At 33.0% G+C, this 15,297-nt stretch overlaps 1 protein-coding gene across 1 annotated transcript in view; it reads right to left on the reverse strand.

The window, feature by feature from the left end:
* The window catches only part of LOC122272265 (proteoglycan 4-like), a 30,911-nt gene extending 17,051 nt beyond the window's left edge, over window positions 1–13,860 (reverse strand). The window contains exons 1-8 of the mRNA XM_043055719.2: window positions 13,774–13,860; window positions 12,942–13,003; window positions 10,371–10,452; window positions 8,877–8,956; window positions 7,323–7,374; window positions 4,794–4,853; window positions 2,665–2,775; window positions 355–1,933 (exon numbers count right to left, since the gene is read on the reverse strand). Of these exons, the coding sequence (XP_042911653.2) occupies window positions 355–1,933; window positions 2,665–2,775; window positions 4,794–4,853; window positions 7,323–7,374; window positions 8,877–8,956; window positions 10,371–10,452; window positions 12,942–13,003; window positions 13,774–13,860 (2,113 nt within the window). The remainder of the gene's footprint in view (window positions 1–354; window positions 1,934–2,664; window positions 2,776–4,793; window positions 4,854–7,322; window positions 7,375–8,876; window positions 8,957–10,370; window positions 10,453–12,941; window positions 13,004–13,773) is intronic.
* Window positions 13,861–15,297: the final 1,437 nt, after the last annotated feature.

Genomic DNA, 15,297 nt, shown 5'->3' on the forward strand with positions numbered 1-15,297 from the left:
CTTTAAATTTCGAAAAATGTCTTTTTGGGATATCGCACGAAGAAGTTTAGTTTGGGGATATTTCCGTATCGTGATCTGTTGCGCCAACTATAATCGCCAAGGTGCCAAATAGATTTCAAACTTGCAATTAAAACAAAACGTGTAGATGTTTGCCCGGGGATGGCTGCGAGTTATACCTTTCGAGCTGGCCCCTTTCTGTGATGTATTTTTTTTCTTTTTTTTAAGTTTCTCGCGGGGCCCCTGCACGGAAGTTTCCAAGACTTAGCGATTATTCTGCCACAGATCACGATACGGAACTCCCCCCTTTAGTTGCATCGATAAAAAATTAGACATGTATAAAATAGTATAACTTACTGGATATGGAAGCCGCTTGAGGAGGAGACGCTGAACTGGCAGGCTGTGGAGATACGGGACTGGCAGGCTGTGGAGATACGGGACTGGCAGGCTGTGGAGATACGGGACTGGCAGGCTGTGGAGATACGGGACTGGCAGGCTGTGGAGATACGGGACTGGCAGGCTGTGGAGATACGGGACTGGCAGGCTGTGGAGATACGGGACTGGCAGGCTGTGGAGATACGGGACTGGCAGGCTGTGGAGATACGGGACTGGCAGGCTGTGGAGATACGGGACTGGCAGGCTGTGGAGATACGGGACTGGCAGGCTGTGGAGATACGGGACTGGCAGGCTGTGGAGATACGGGACTGGCAGGCTGTGGAGATACGGGACTGGCAGGCTGTGGAGATACGGGACTGGCAGGCTGTGGAGATACGGGACTGGCAGGCTGTGGAGATACGGGACTGGCAGGCTGTGGAGATACGGGACTGGCAGGCTGTGGAGATACGGGACTGGCAGGCTGTGGAGATACGGGACTGGCAGGCTGTGGAGATACGGGACTGGCAGGCTGTGGAGATACGGGACTGGCAGGCTGTGGAGATACGGGACTGGCAGGCTGTGGAGATACGGGACTGGCAGGCTGTGGAGATACGGGACTGGCAGGCTGTGGAGATACGGGACTGGCAGGCTGTGGAGATACGGGACTGGCAGGCTGTGGAGATACGGGACTGGCAGGCTGTGGAGATACGGGACTGGCAGGCTGTGGAGATACGGGACTGGCAGGCTGTGGAGATACGGGACTGGCAGGCTGTGGAGATACGGGACTGGCAGGCTGTGGAGATACGGGACTGGCAGGCTGTGGAGATACGGGACTGGCAGGCTGTGGAGATACGGGACTGGCAGGCTGTGGAGATACGGGACTGGCAGGCTGTGGAGATACGGGACTGGCAGGCTGTGGAGATACGGGACTGGCAGGCTGTGGAGATACGGGACTGGCAGGCTGTGGAGATACGGGACTGGCAGGCTGTGGAGATACGGGACTGGCAGGCTGTGGAGATACGGGACTGGCAGGCTGTGGAGATACGGGACTGGCAGGCTGTGGAGATACGGGACTGGCAGGCTGTGGAGATACGGGACTGGCAGGCTGTGGAGATACGGGACTGGCAGGCTGTGGAGATACGGGACTGGCAGGCTGTGGAGATACGGGACTGGCAGGCTGTGGAGATACGGGACTGGCAGGCTGTGGAGATACGGGACTGGCAGGCTGTGGAGATACGGGACTGGCAGGCTGTGGAGATACGGGACTGGCAGGCTGTGGAGATACGGGACTGGCAGGCTGTGGAGATACGGGACTGGCAGGCTGTGGAGATACGGGACTGGCAGGCTGTGGAGATACGGGACTGGCAGGCTGTGGAGATACGGGACTGGCAGGCTGTGGAGATACGGGACTGGCAGGCTGTGGAGATACGGGACTGGCAGGCTGTGGAGATACGGGACTGGCAGGCTGTGGAGATACGGGACTGGCAGGCTGTGGAGATACGGGACTGGCAGGCTGTGGAGATACGGGACTGGCAGGCTGTGGAGATACGGGACTGGCAGGCTGTGGAGATACGGGACTGGCANAGTGAATATTTATTACCTTAACTTTCATTCATAACAAAGCTTTAGTTTTTTATCAAAGATTAATTTTCCTTCATCATAAGAAATTAATTTAAAATATGGGTACAATTAAAGCAATCATTGAGTAAAAGTTTCAGTGCCGCGATCATAATCTATGATTATTAATAAAGTAAGGGGAATCCATTAAAAATATATTCATATAAGAAATATATTATATCATATCAAGTTAAAAAAAATTTCTCCAGGCAAGTCTGAAATTCAGTTTCGCATCCAGTAATATGGATAAATGTTTACAATATTCAGATTTTTTTATCGCCATTTACACTTGGCTGTCGATATGAAAACTCGTCGTTAGCACATTTCCCGAGTGGAGCAATTAGTGAAACTAGTACTTGAGGTTATAAAACAGAATTTGGACATTTTTAGATACCGAACGGAGTGTGCTGTGGTAAAAAAGAAAAAGCACTCTGGCGCAATTATGGTCATAATTTTGAAATATTTCGTTGATGGTTATATGAAATTATAAAATTCAGATAACAAAAATCATACTTAATGTTCACAATGTTTCTCTGTGTATGAATTTCATGTGACGCGTCAGCATGGGCAAAAAAAAGAAAAGGATGAGAAATCATAGTCAGAGAAAATATGTATTTCCGTGTCTACAAATGTTTTAATTAAATAGAATGATATTAAAGATAGAGGTGAACCTACATCAACTTCTTCAGTTTCTTCTTCCGGCAGATTGTCCATAAGTAGACTATTTTCTAGCGATAGTCTTTCGATTTCTAACTCCGCTCTTTCGAGCTTTTCTTGCAGACTCCTCTGTATGAAAAGAAATTATTTGGATAAGATTCACACTCAATAAAGCCATGAGTAATGAACAGCTTTTAAAACTGCATTCAAAGAAATAAGATACTGTTTATCATATTAGACTGCAAACAAATTATTATTTAGTAGCGAGGTTAAGAAATAGATTCAGCATTTTGTTTAATGTCGAACCAGCAATTATGCCAAATTTTATGTCAACCCGATGCAACTTATTTAAGCTGCTTGCCATATGGTAAATGACTGACAAATGAGATGGTCGGTATAATCAAACACACATATGTGCTTACTATAAATGCGCTGTATGTCCGAAGGACAGATGAGACGGACGGTATAAGCAAATACACATATGTGCCTAAACATATAACCAAAAAAGTCTAAAATATAACTGCATGACGTCACTGAGAATAAACATTTTGATTATGATGGGTTACCAAGAAGGAAAATAATGGTATGTAATCAACAAAAGTCTTTTGGAATGAGCAACGGAAAAATAAAGAAAAATATTTTTTTTCATTTTGTAAACAAAAAAAGATAATTTCTTCTTATAAACAGAAAAGGTTCGGATAGTCAGAAGGCGAAATAATATTTTCTTTTTCTCGATGAGCACCGGGGTTGTTGTTGTTGTAGTTCATTTACGTCGCACTAGAGCTGCACAATGGGCTATTGGCGACGGTATGGGAAACATCCCTGAGGATGATCCGAAGACACGCCATCACAATTTTGATCCTCTGCAGAGGGGATGGCGCCCCCGCTTCGGTAGGCCGACGTTCTGCACGCGAAGTCGAGCTCTTTACGGTAGAACAGTTTAACGAGGACCAATACCGCACATTTTCGGTCCCTACGCAGACTGGTCCAAGTGGTCACCAACCCGCACACTGACCGCAGTCAGTGATGCTTGATTTCGGTGATTTGCTGGGAACCGTGTCTTAACGATCAGTCAGTCCACTGCGGGACTACCGGAGTTAAATTAAGATTTGTTCTGCAAGAAATAGACTTTTTCAAAATTGCCCTGTTTTGTATAATATTGTTATTTGAAATAGCATAAACATTTATTTTCCTCTAATAAATGCTACAATAGCAGAAAACTAACAAATTTAATTTTTTTTGTTTGTCTTATTGCAAATTTACAAATTCATGCATCATTAATATCAGCTTTTTGACGGTGCGGTTGGAAAATTTTGTCATAGTTACGGAAATCTCAAAAAATGCCGTACTCGCTACACCAAGTTTATAATGTTAATAAATTATGGATAGCTTTAAACAGAAATTGTTTTGTATCCAATATGTACCTAAATTCTATTACATGCCACGCACAAAATGTGTAATAAAGTTTAAAATTATTAATTCGGCAAAAACCTAGTAATACAGACTTGCGTACAATATTAAAATAGAATTTCTCACTTGAATTGTTGAAAAAAAGAATTCCGACAAATTGATAAGTTTTATTTATGAGGAAACAGTGATTGAGAAAGAGATTTTTGTTCCATTCTTTTGTTTGAAATGGATTAAAATTTCAGGATGAGAGGAATTAGGGAACTGTAGTTAATCAATCATTTCAAAATGTTTAATTCATACACTGTTAGTAAATAATTTTAGTTTTCGAAGAGACAATATTCAAAACTATCCAAGCAATTTCGTCTAAATTCCGTATCTTTGTTTTCTAAAATAATATAGTTTGAAATGAAGTAGTAAATTTCATACCTTTCATTCCTTGCATTAAAAATAAAATAACAATTGTTTATGGTTTTTTTTAATTCTTTTTGCTTATAAATTTTTTTTTTTAATTTTTTTATAACCAAGTGCGAGAAATATTTGATTTGCTTTTAATAGTTTAAATATGACACAACATGTAAAGATTAAAAGGTTGAAATTTTTAACCGTTTTATTTAACTAAAATTACATTTTCAAAATACTGGCCATGTTTTGCGAAACGAAAATCCACCGAGAAAAAAGTGTGACTTAATTTTAACAAAACTTCTAGTTTTAATGAAATATAATAAAATAATTCTTACGTTTTCAGCTTCCATGGAGGAAAGCGAATTACGTAGTTCCGAATTTTCAGAAGAAAGTATCTGAAAGAGAAATCGAAAAATCTTTACTTGCATGAGAATTCAGGTACAAATTCTGCGTGCATAAACAAAGAAAAAACTATTTTTGCACTTGGAACAAATAAATTGACATTTATTATAAGATCTTAAATTTTGTTATAAAACATGAAAATCAATATGTAATATGAGCATATAAAAGAATTACGATGTCTGCCCAAGAAAACCATTAAATAACAAGTTTAGTTTTTGCTAGACAAGCATGTCCAAAACAGAAGAATTACAAAACCCACCCACCACATACAGAAGAATTTGATGAGAACAGCAAAGGAAGAGATAAACACATAAAATTTAAGGTCCGTGAACATTTATTTCAAGACAACTCACAATGTATTTAGTAGAAAATATCATTGATAAAACAATTACCATTGGGAATGCCATTTAATAGAAATGTATGATTAAAGAAATAAGATGTGTCATGCATAAGATTAAAAAAAATAATAAAACGAGAAATTTAACTATAGAAAGAGATCTTCATATCGAGAAAGCTTAAATTCAGGAGGGTCTTTAATATAAAAAAATTAAAGGTGAAAATGAAGCTATTAAAATTACAGAAATTAATTTCACAGATTTAATTTAAAATATAGGCTGGCTGAGAAATAAAACATAAATCTCGGAGAGAAAAACTGCCCGAAGGCTCGAGAAAAGAGAATTCCTTAACTGGTGTGTGGGACCAGAAAAGTTACAGCCAATTAAATTTAAAGAAGAGTTTGAAAATTAAAGGAAAGAGATTGGTTAGTTAGTCCCCTAAAAAATAAAAGTAAAAAGGAAGGAGGGGTTGATTCTCCCCCACAGGAAGACCGCGTTGACCATTAGGGAGGTCAAAAAGAAAGTTAAAATAAAATTGCTATATTGAAAAAAGGAATTAAGTTTAAATTAAATTAAAGATTAAATTGTCACTTTACATTAAGTGTGACAGTTATCATTTTGTTTGATGAATAGCTCACGATTACCTTTATTTCACTCATTTTAGTTTTTAAATTTAAATTGTAAACCAGCATTGTTTTTCATGAAAAAATAATTAAAAATGAAAAATATAGGTATTACTTTAATATGAAACAAAATAACAAAAAGCAAGAAATGGTTCAGCTTACAACACATCATAAAAACGGAATTTGATTTTCAAAAAAAAATTTCCAAATCATGATAAAAGCAACAGCTAAAACTGCACAGAATGATTTTTTTTTCATTTTTAGTATTTCGCAAACGCATTATATAAGAGTATTTAAAATCAAGCATTTTCTTTCTTCCTTTTTTTTTTTTGTTTTTTTTTTTGAAAAATTTCTTTTGTAATTTAGTTCAAATACGTGTCTTGAATATATTCATGCAAGAAAACGTGTTGTTCAAAATGCATTCCCCTTCGGAGCATATTAGAAATATTAAAATGCTTTTAAAAAATTTATTGCAGTAAAATATAAAAACTTTAGATTTTGAATGAACTCAATAAAATAAGAAAAAAGCAACGGCACATCGTGAATAACGTTTGATCTAATGATTAGATTTTTACGCACTGCAATTAATCAGAGGTTATAGTGCAGGCAAAATTTTAAGTTTTAAAACAAATGCGTACTTTCTTAATTAATATTTTTTTTCCTGACCAACTCTAAAACACAATCTGTTAATCCCAATAGTTTGTTTAGGATTAACAGATCGTGGCCTGTGTTTTAGAGTTGCTCAGAAACGAATCAATCAGACGAATCAATCAACGAATCAGTTCGCGATTATCACGAGAACTTGTTAGGTTCGCACGCAATTAGTTTATCCGAAGTAATTTCTTCCTAAAAAAAAAAAAATTCTTATCATTTGATAATGAATTACAAGGAATACAAATTTTTATATTTATTTATTTATTACATTTATTTTCAAGAATGTAATTCTTTTCGGCAAAATTTTACCGAAATAGGGCGAATAATTCTCAAAAAATCGAATTTTAAACATATTACTTTTCTTTAAATGTGATTTCATTTTATTTTATAACCATCGTTGAGCAGCCGACTCAATTTTGAGTTAATGACTACCGATGATCAACTCTATGACTTTGAAATTTTGAACCCAATCCAGAAGACAAAGGAACTCCTAGATGAAGTAATACTTCATCTAGGAGTTGCTTTGTCTCCATTCCATTTCCATTAAGGCGAAAAATTTGCCTTCAAGCGCTCTATCTTCTGAGCCAGCAAGGCTCTAAAATATGATTTCTTAGTATCATTAAAATTGAGTCGTGAAAATCTAATCAATAAATCAGAAGTAATCAAAAGTGGTTTTTTTTATTTTATTTTTTTACACGTACTGAACATAAGGCATACTTTGCCGCATATCAGCGATATTTCTTTTTTTTAATTTAAATAGAAAATATCTTCAAATTTGTATGTTATTGTAATGCATTTAGCTATGTTATTACGAATTTAGGAAGAAAAAAAGAGAATATCCTTTGCTTACTGAATTTTCTTCCTCAATTCGGCTGCAATTGTGTCTGTCAAAACACACCTCCCTAAAATAGAAACAGAGGATTTTAAAAAAGGAAGTTTTTTTTCAATAATAAACGAATCATTATATACATTATTATGCAATCGGAAGTTGGAAGCAACATTAACAAATATATAAATAATAATTTGTTAGATTCTGAATTAAGGACAACCATCTTTTCAGTCAAGTTCAAATTCATAAACAAAAAAAGGTTTCTTTTTCAAACAGGACGTGAAATTGGCAGTTTTCAGAGTTTCGTAGCTTTGGTTCTACTGGAACAATACCAGTAAAACTAAGCTTTTTTAGTTTCTAAGTTTGCTACTGAAAAAAATTAATTTAAAATTTTTTCTGACATTGTAATAAAGTATAAAGAAAAATACGAATGTCAAAAATATCAAAAATAGAGCAAAATATTTGGAAAATCTATACAATCACCAGGTCTGAACCCTTTAGACTTTTAGTAGCGGGATTCCTCAGCAATCAAAAAATGATGCGTACTTTCAGAAGTTTGCTGTGCTTCAAAGCACATTATTGACTGACTAAAAAAAAGAAAAAAATATCCTGTTATTCTGCTATTTTTACGCAGTTATCTTTCTATTTATTTATCGCAGTTTGTAAGCAAACTGTGCAAAACCATAACCACATAGAGTAGACCTTCTAGTAGGTTATGGCAAAACCCGTGAGCATAGATCATCGCGTGATTCTCCCTTACTGGCGGAAACAATCTCTTTCTGGATTTAGTGGTAGACATCGATGTGATTTTACTTCATTATATCTAGGACTGTCGAAATGGTTTTATTTCTGACTTTTTTAACAGGTGATAAAATAGTTAATTTCAGCAATTCATGGCCCATATAGGCCATATTTAGGTTATTTTTTTTCTTCTTCAAAACACAGGTAGTTAAAGTACAAAGGATAAGCTAAGAACATCACTGTACAATTTAATTCCATCATAGTCTTTAAATTTTACTCGGGTGCATAAATTAAAGAATGTAATAAAGCTGTAAAATAAAAGGATTTGAAATATTTTAAATTTAAATAACATAATAAAAAAAAATTCCGATGTAAAGTATTATAACATTGATTTTACTTGGTTATTTTAAGACATGGGAATAATCAAGGAAAAATAAACTGAGAAAAGAAAAACAAGAGATTAGAACGGTATGTTCAAATTGTTCACAATAACTATTTTTGGAATTTATTTGCATTGAAAATTAACTTTCAAACTTTGTTTTTTTTAGTTTCTTGAGTTACTAACTAAGCTAAAAATGGCTGTTTTCTTAACTTCTGAGTTAATATGTCATTTACCTGTCATTCAGAATTCGGTGAATTTCAATTTTTGTTTTCTTGAGCAAAATATCAATAAACAACACTGTTGTTTGTAAAATATTAATGAATGTAACTAAATAAATATACAAAAAAAAATTACGAATTGTCATGTTTTCAAAGAATCATCCATAAATCAGTCATTGGAAGCAAAATATTGTCAAAAAGGAAGCAAACAAATGACAGGGAAAGTAAACTTACTGCGGCACTTCTACGTTCCGCTCGCACACTTCATCAGGGTAACGCTTTACGATGACAGAAGCTCTGCGATCCTCTGGTCTCTACAAAATACAAAAAGAATGAGATTGCTAGCAGAGCCCAACTACGTGTTGGTTTATTCAATGGCAGTTATCTAAGATTCACAAAATTTAATGAAGACTAAACCAAAGAAATATTTCAATTTCATAACTTTCCTAAAGGAGCGACAATGTAGCAGAGATACTCCGGCAAAATATTTTAAAAACCGTAGGGAACTAAAAGCTAAAATTTGCAGACTTTTGGTTCATTTCGCCTAATTTCTAAAACGCTCAACATGACTAAACTGCTACAAATTGGCGTAGCCTTTGAATCATTTAGAAGTAATAAAAACCCGATAAATCGAATGACCTAGAATCACACATTAAAGGAATACCACTCGGAAAATATATAACCGGATCTGTCGGGAACACTGTAGCAGTACCATTAAAAGTCTCATTACTTTACGTAGCACTGATTGCTTTGTTAAGGTAATAAAGTAAAAAATTCTAATTGTTTTTACGCATCACAATTTTAATCATCGACAGATGATTCTCCCGCCTTAGAAGTCTGCATAAAGTCGAGTACTTGGCACAGTTTAAAGAAGACCGTAAACCAGTGATGAGTCCACTGCGGAACTTTTTTTGAAAGAGAAAAGGAGTTGATATGAATTTTGAGATATTCAAGCAGAATCGACACTCATTTTCCTCTCTATAACAGAGCTGAATCCTCCCTGTAGCGTTTATTCTCTTTGTAACAATCATCTCTATAACAGGACATCTCAAAAGATGCTCTTTATAGCAGAATTCTATCAGAAAATAAGAATAAATTGCTGTTATGTGTACTTCCGAGGAATAGAGATAGTTTAGAGTAAGAGTTAATTATTATTTTAACAAAGCAGTCATGAAACATGTATGTAACTAGTGCATATTTATTAAAAACACTTAAATAAAAAAATTTTTACAAATAAATTTTTTTCATAATAATTTTCAACTTTATTTTTAATGTTTTCATAAATTAATAGCTGATTCCTCCCTTGTTTAGAACTTTTAGAAAATAAAAAATTTTATATTTTTTTATTTATTTATATTACAATATTATATTTTTTATCTTATTTACGTCCTTTATATGATATTATTTATATTATAATATTAATATTTTTATTTATAATTTATATTTTTTCATTTATTTATATTACAATATTATATTTTTTATCTTATTTTCGTCCTTTATATGATATTATTTATATTATAATATTTATATTTTTATTTATAATTTATATTTGAGTATCAATTTTATATATATTTATTGGGGAGTTTTTTTGTGCTTAAATAAAATTGCATAATATATATAATAGTATGGAACAAAATATGGCCAAAAAAAGTATTATAATTTTTATTTATTTATTTTATTCTTCCTTTAGCCTTCCACATTTTAAATACAAAATAAAAATAAGCTTACAACAGGGCTTTCCTTCCTCTTTCTGCTGGGCGTGAAGATGTTATCAAGATCAAAGTCCTCCAGATCATCTGCAGTGATCTGCCTGCAAGGAAAAACAATATAATTAGCATAACATATATTGAATAATAATTTTACATAAATTGAAATCAAATCTAATGATTATACACATCATTAAGTGAATTCAAATAAAACAAATGATTATCGAATTTTTGCGTTCTGGAAAATTTTTAAAATTTGGTCATATTTACAAATAAATAGCCTACGTAGTGAAGTTTAGAAAATCTCTACTAATTATTTTCATTTTTTTATTTTTAAAAAAAGAATTTTAATTTTATTTAAAAAAAAGTAAAGTACTGCATTTTAATATTTATTCATTATATTATTCAATATTATTAAAAATTTTAATGTTAAATCCTTAATGCATGAAGTTTTATAATTAAAATGTCAACAGACAAAGGAATTCTTATTTCAAATCTCACAATTTGAACAAGAGAATAAACATTCTATTTCGCTAATTATAGAAAATTTGCTTATAAAGGGCAACTGTCATTAAAAACTCTTCGCAATTTTCAAATGCAAATGATGCGTAAAAACTCTTAAATATTCCAGACAAAGTTGACTCTCGGGTACTCATTTAGGTGTTATCTGTAACAAAAAGCATCGGCAAAAATTCAAAAACGTATTTCTCCAAAAAGCACTTTTTGAAAATCTGATCGTACCAATGTCCTTAGTTACGAAACAGAGTCTTGTTTACCTGATTTTTGTTTAAACAAAGAGATGTTTCAAAAATTATCAAATAGAAAAAATTATTTCAAGTTTAAACCTGTTTTTCCCCCATTTTTTTAATTACCTTTATTGAGCAAGTAGAAAATATTCGAGGAGGTTCTGATTCTAACCTTCTAATTATCTTCTCCGATTCAAATTTCTAACCTTCTCCGATTTTTTATTTACTCTTTTATTTTTTTCGTGTGCTACTGACCGACTCTTTATTAAATTTATCAATAAATATACAAGGTGTTTAGTAATCATCGTCCTTGGTACATTGTATTTTTAGAATCCCTGTCCAAAATATAATAGAAAGACAACAACAACATTTTGTTGATGTTGGCGCATGCCTGTTAAGGCAGAGGGGTGCGATTGTTCTTGTTTTCCAGTGGCGACAACTATTGCCAAGAATTCGACTTCTACCACATCCATACGTCACACCCGTTTATAGGGTAAGATCCATTCATGCATCCATTCATTCATCCACAGACGTAATTTTGACCTAAATCAGAGAACGATCAATCTCCAATTCAGTACCCTCAGAGGCATTGATTTGTTATAGGAGCATAGAGGGCACCATTTTACTACACGGGGAGTCTTCAGCCGGCGGGGTTCGAATCCACGAACCCTCGGACATAGGTCCAGCGCTCTACCGACCTGGCTATCCCGACCCATAGACATGTTTTCACAAACTCATGTGAGGAAAAAGTGAAAAATGTTGCGAAAATGATAAACATTACTAATTTGAAAAGCTGCATATAAAACAAGTAAATGACTTTGTTTATCGGATGAACTTTAAAAGTGATATTAATAGTCCCTTCCTACTTGTTTTCAATTTACTCCGGCAATCAAACAGATTTTCATGCTTTAAACTTTTCATGAAAACCTGTTAGATTGTCAGAGAAATGGTAGAGAGCAATCTGGAAACAATGGTCCAAATAGTTCATATAAGAGAGCGATCGAAAGAACCTTTACTGTTAATTTCACTTTTTGCATATTTCTTTATAACGAGAGCTATTTCAACGAATTAAAATACTTTTGCTCATAAACATTAAATACATATATTCAAACACAATTCCAGATAAAATATGATTCTTAATAATTATTTTTCATTACTTTATTAAATAAAATTTGATAAGAGATTGTAAGGTATAAACAAATTTTAACATCATTTTAAAATATGTAAATTTAAATAACTAAATATAGAATTCAGAAAAAGTAGGTCGTATAGCTTATGTTGCAAATTTTATTTCTATTTTATCGATTTCGTTCAAATGTCATATATTGTTATTTAAAATTAAGTATTTGTATTTTAAAATATGATATTCTGCATGTCGTACCATTCAAAATTTTGTCTATTATAAAATAAAGTTATAAAAATAATAAATACTAAATAAAATTACCAACTTTTTTCTTGAAATTATCTTTGCGCAAACGAGTTTGAAATAATTTTGAGATAAAATTGTTCAATTTGCTTCAAAAGTTTTCAAGACATAATGAAGCAAGCAAAAAGTGAAATTATTTCTAAGAAGTCTGCCTATACTATTGGTACACTGTTTTGCACTACATATTGTGTGGCTATTATTATTTAAAGAGTCAAAAATCCTAACCTATCGAAATAAAAGGTATGTTTACTCAGAGAAACTTTTTTTTCCGTGTCTGTATTTGTAACTATCATCATCTCTAAATAATTTGTATGATTGAGCTCTCAAACCTTTAAGATTATTTATTGAATTTTCAAGTGCTCAAAGACCAAATGTTATTTATTTTGTGCTGTAAACATTTACTCAAAGTATAGTAACTAACCTGTTGAGTGCATCATCGGCTGCAACTGCTTCCTCTGATGAGTCAGTCAGGTACAGATCCTCCTACAAAATAAAAGGCACAAATGAAGAAAGATGTGACCTTGGGCAGAACACTAATTAAGGGACCCCTTATATTTATCTTATCCGACTTTCACTTTAATAGGTTGCGCAGGCAAACATGCATAGTAAATTTTGTACTATGCTTCTCATGCGTCATCAGATGCTGCACCAATCAGATGCTGCACCAATTTGTACAGTGAGTATTTAATTGCGCAGTTTGATCGAAAAATAAGTTTCATTGAGATTTCATGCACACTATTCAGAATTATTTTGATTGAATAATTTTTATGTAACATTCTGTTTAAACGATCAAAAAATCATCGCTTGGTGTCATGGAGCGAAGCAAGAGGTAGATAATTTTAAAAGAAATACAAAGTTAATAAAATACAAACAATGAAAAAATATCTCAAAATCTGCTTTGCCGAATACTCTTAAGAGTTGAAGAGTAGGAAATTAAATAATTATGTCAATTACTGCAGAATGAATGTATAATGTTGGGTTATAAAATTCATATGTAGAATGTCTTAAAATATCTTACATGTCCTGAAATATCGTCTACACAAAATATTCGCATATTTTTTTCTGTTAATTATATTTTTTTGTAAGATCCTGAATTCATTTTGATTGGCATTCATTCAATCATTGCATCAATAGTTAGTGAGATTGGTTAGTTTGAGAAGAGGTGGGATTGGATGGTAATTGTATGAAAAACATAAAAAATATCTATCAAGTAGAAGACAGCAGAAAAGAAACATTTTAAATTTCACCCTTACCATCAGGATGGCCTCATTTAGATCTTGAGACTCTGCAGGAGACTCAGAGTCAGACTCTTCTGGAGAAGAGTGATTGGAGCGCCACATTGCGTGAAGATAGTCACGAGCCCTATCCCGTGTTTCCTGCCTGAAAGAAATGCATAATAAACTTAGCTATCATCTTTGAAATAAACAATTAAAATGATTTCATGAATATCACCGCATATGTGTCATGTGCTCAATTTAACATGAAACCAAACTCAAATTAAAGAGAAACTAACATTCATTGCGTGATGACGTCACCGCTCAAAACTAAAGGTGCTGAGCAAATGAAGTAGTAATTTATCAAATATTAATTATTAAATAAAAATTATCAATTGAAGGAGTAATCAATTAGTACTAACTCATTGATAGTTAATTAAAATATTACTTAATCAAATATTAATATCAGTCAATTAAAATATGATTATTCATTATTCAATCATTAATTATTTGAACATTAATTCTAAATAAAATTATTCAATTCAAAACAAATCAACTGGGATGAAACAAAATAAATAAAATCTACTCAGCGAAAAACTTGTAAGTAACCCTCTTTCAGTAAGTGGTCAAAAATTGCACAAGCTAGCTAGTCAGAAACTGAATTTTAACTGATTCTCAAAAATAAAAAACTGGATCCAAAATATTAATAAATGAAGAAAAAATAATTAATTTAGTTGCGAGAAATAATTACAAAATTAGGCAACTGGCAGAATAGTTGGAGAAAAATCACATAACGCTTATCGATATTCAGATAACTGTTTAGTTAGTTATGATAAAGCGGAATAATTATTAATGTTATCAGAAACAAATCAAATGAGCATATTAATAAGAAATTATTCTTATAAGGATTCATAAAATAAGGATAATATTGTAAGGATTTATAAAATGAGGATTCATATTCTATGAATTCAATATATTGGATCTATTTTTAAAAGCACCCTATTTAATATTATTAGAAAAAAATATGAAAAATTTGTTCATTCACTAATAAGTGTTTCTGCAAGTATTTATTTAAAAATTAATAATAATGAAATTTACTAACCTTTCAAGGCGTCTATCATTTCTATAGAAAAACGGGATTTTAAAGCGGAGTCGGCTTCCCGAATTTCTTTCACATTTCATTTTCATTACTTTATCCATCATAGATATTAATCTAAAAGTAACAAAAGATAATTATCAATTAAAANAACCTTTCAAGGCGTCTATCATTTCTATAGAAAAACGGGATTTTAAAGCGGAGTCGGCTTCCCGAATTTCTTTCACATTTCATTTTCATAACTTTATCCATCATAGATATGAATCTAAAAGTAACAAAAGATAATTATCAATTAAAACTGTTCTAAATAAAATCTCAAAATAACATTGATTACATCGATACTAATTAATATTATAACAGTATCGAATATAATTTTATAAATGGAGCACCGAACAACTCACAATAGCTTTAAAGCAACCTTTCGTCTAAAATATTTTTCTCATTCTTATGAAAAAATATGAACATAC

Source organism: Parasteatoda tepidariorum, chromosome 3 (assembly GCF_043381705.1).
Source record: "Parasteatoda tepidariorum isolate YZ-2023 chromosome 3, CAS_Ptep_4.0, whole genome shotgun sequence".
NCBI classification, from domain to species: domain Eukaryota; kingdom Metazoa; phylum Arthropoda; class Arachnida; order Araneae; family Theridiidae; genus Parasteatoda; species Parasteatoda tepidariorum.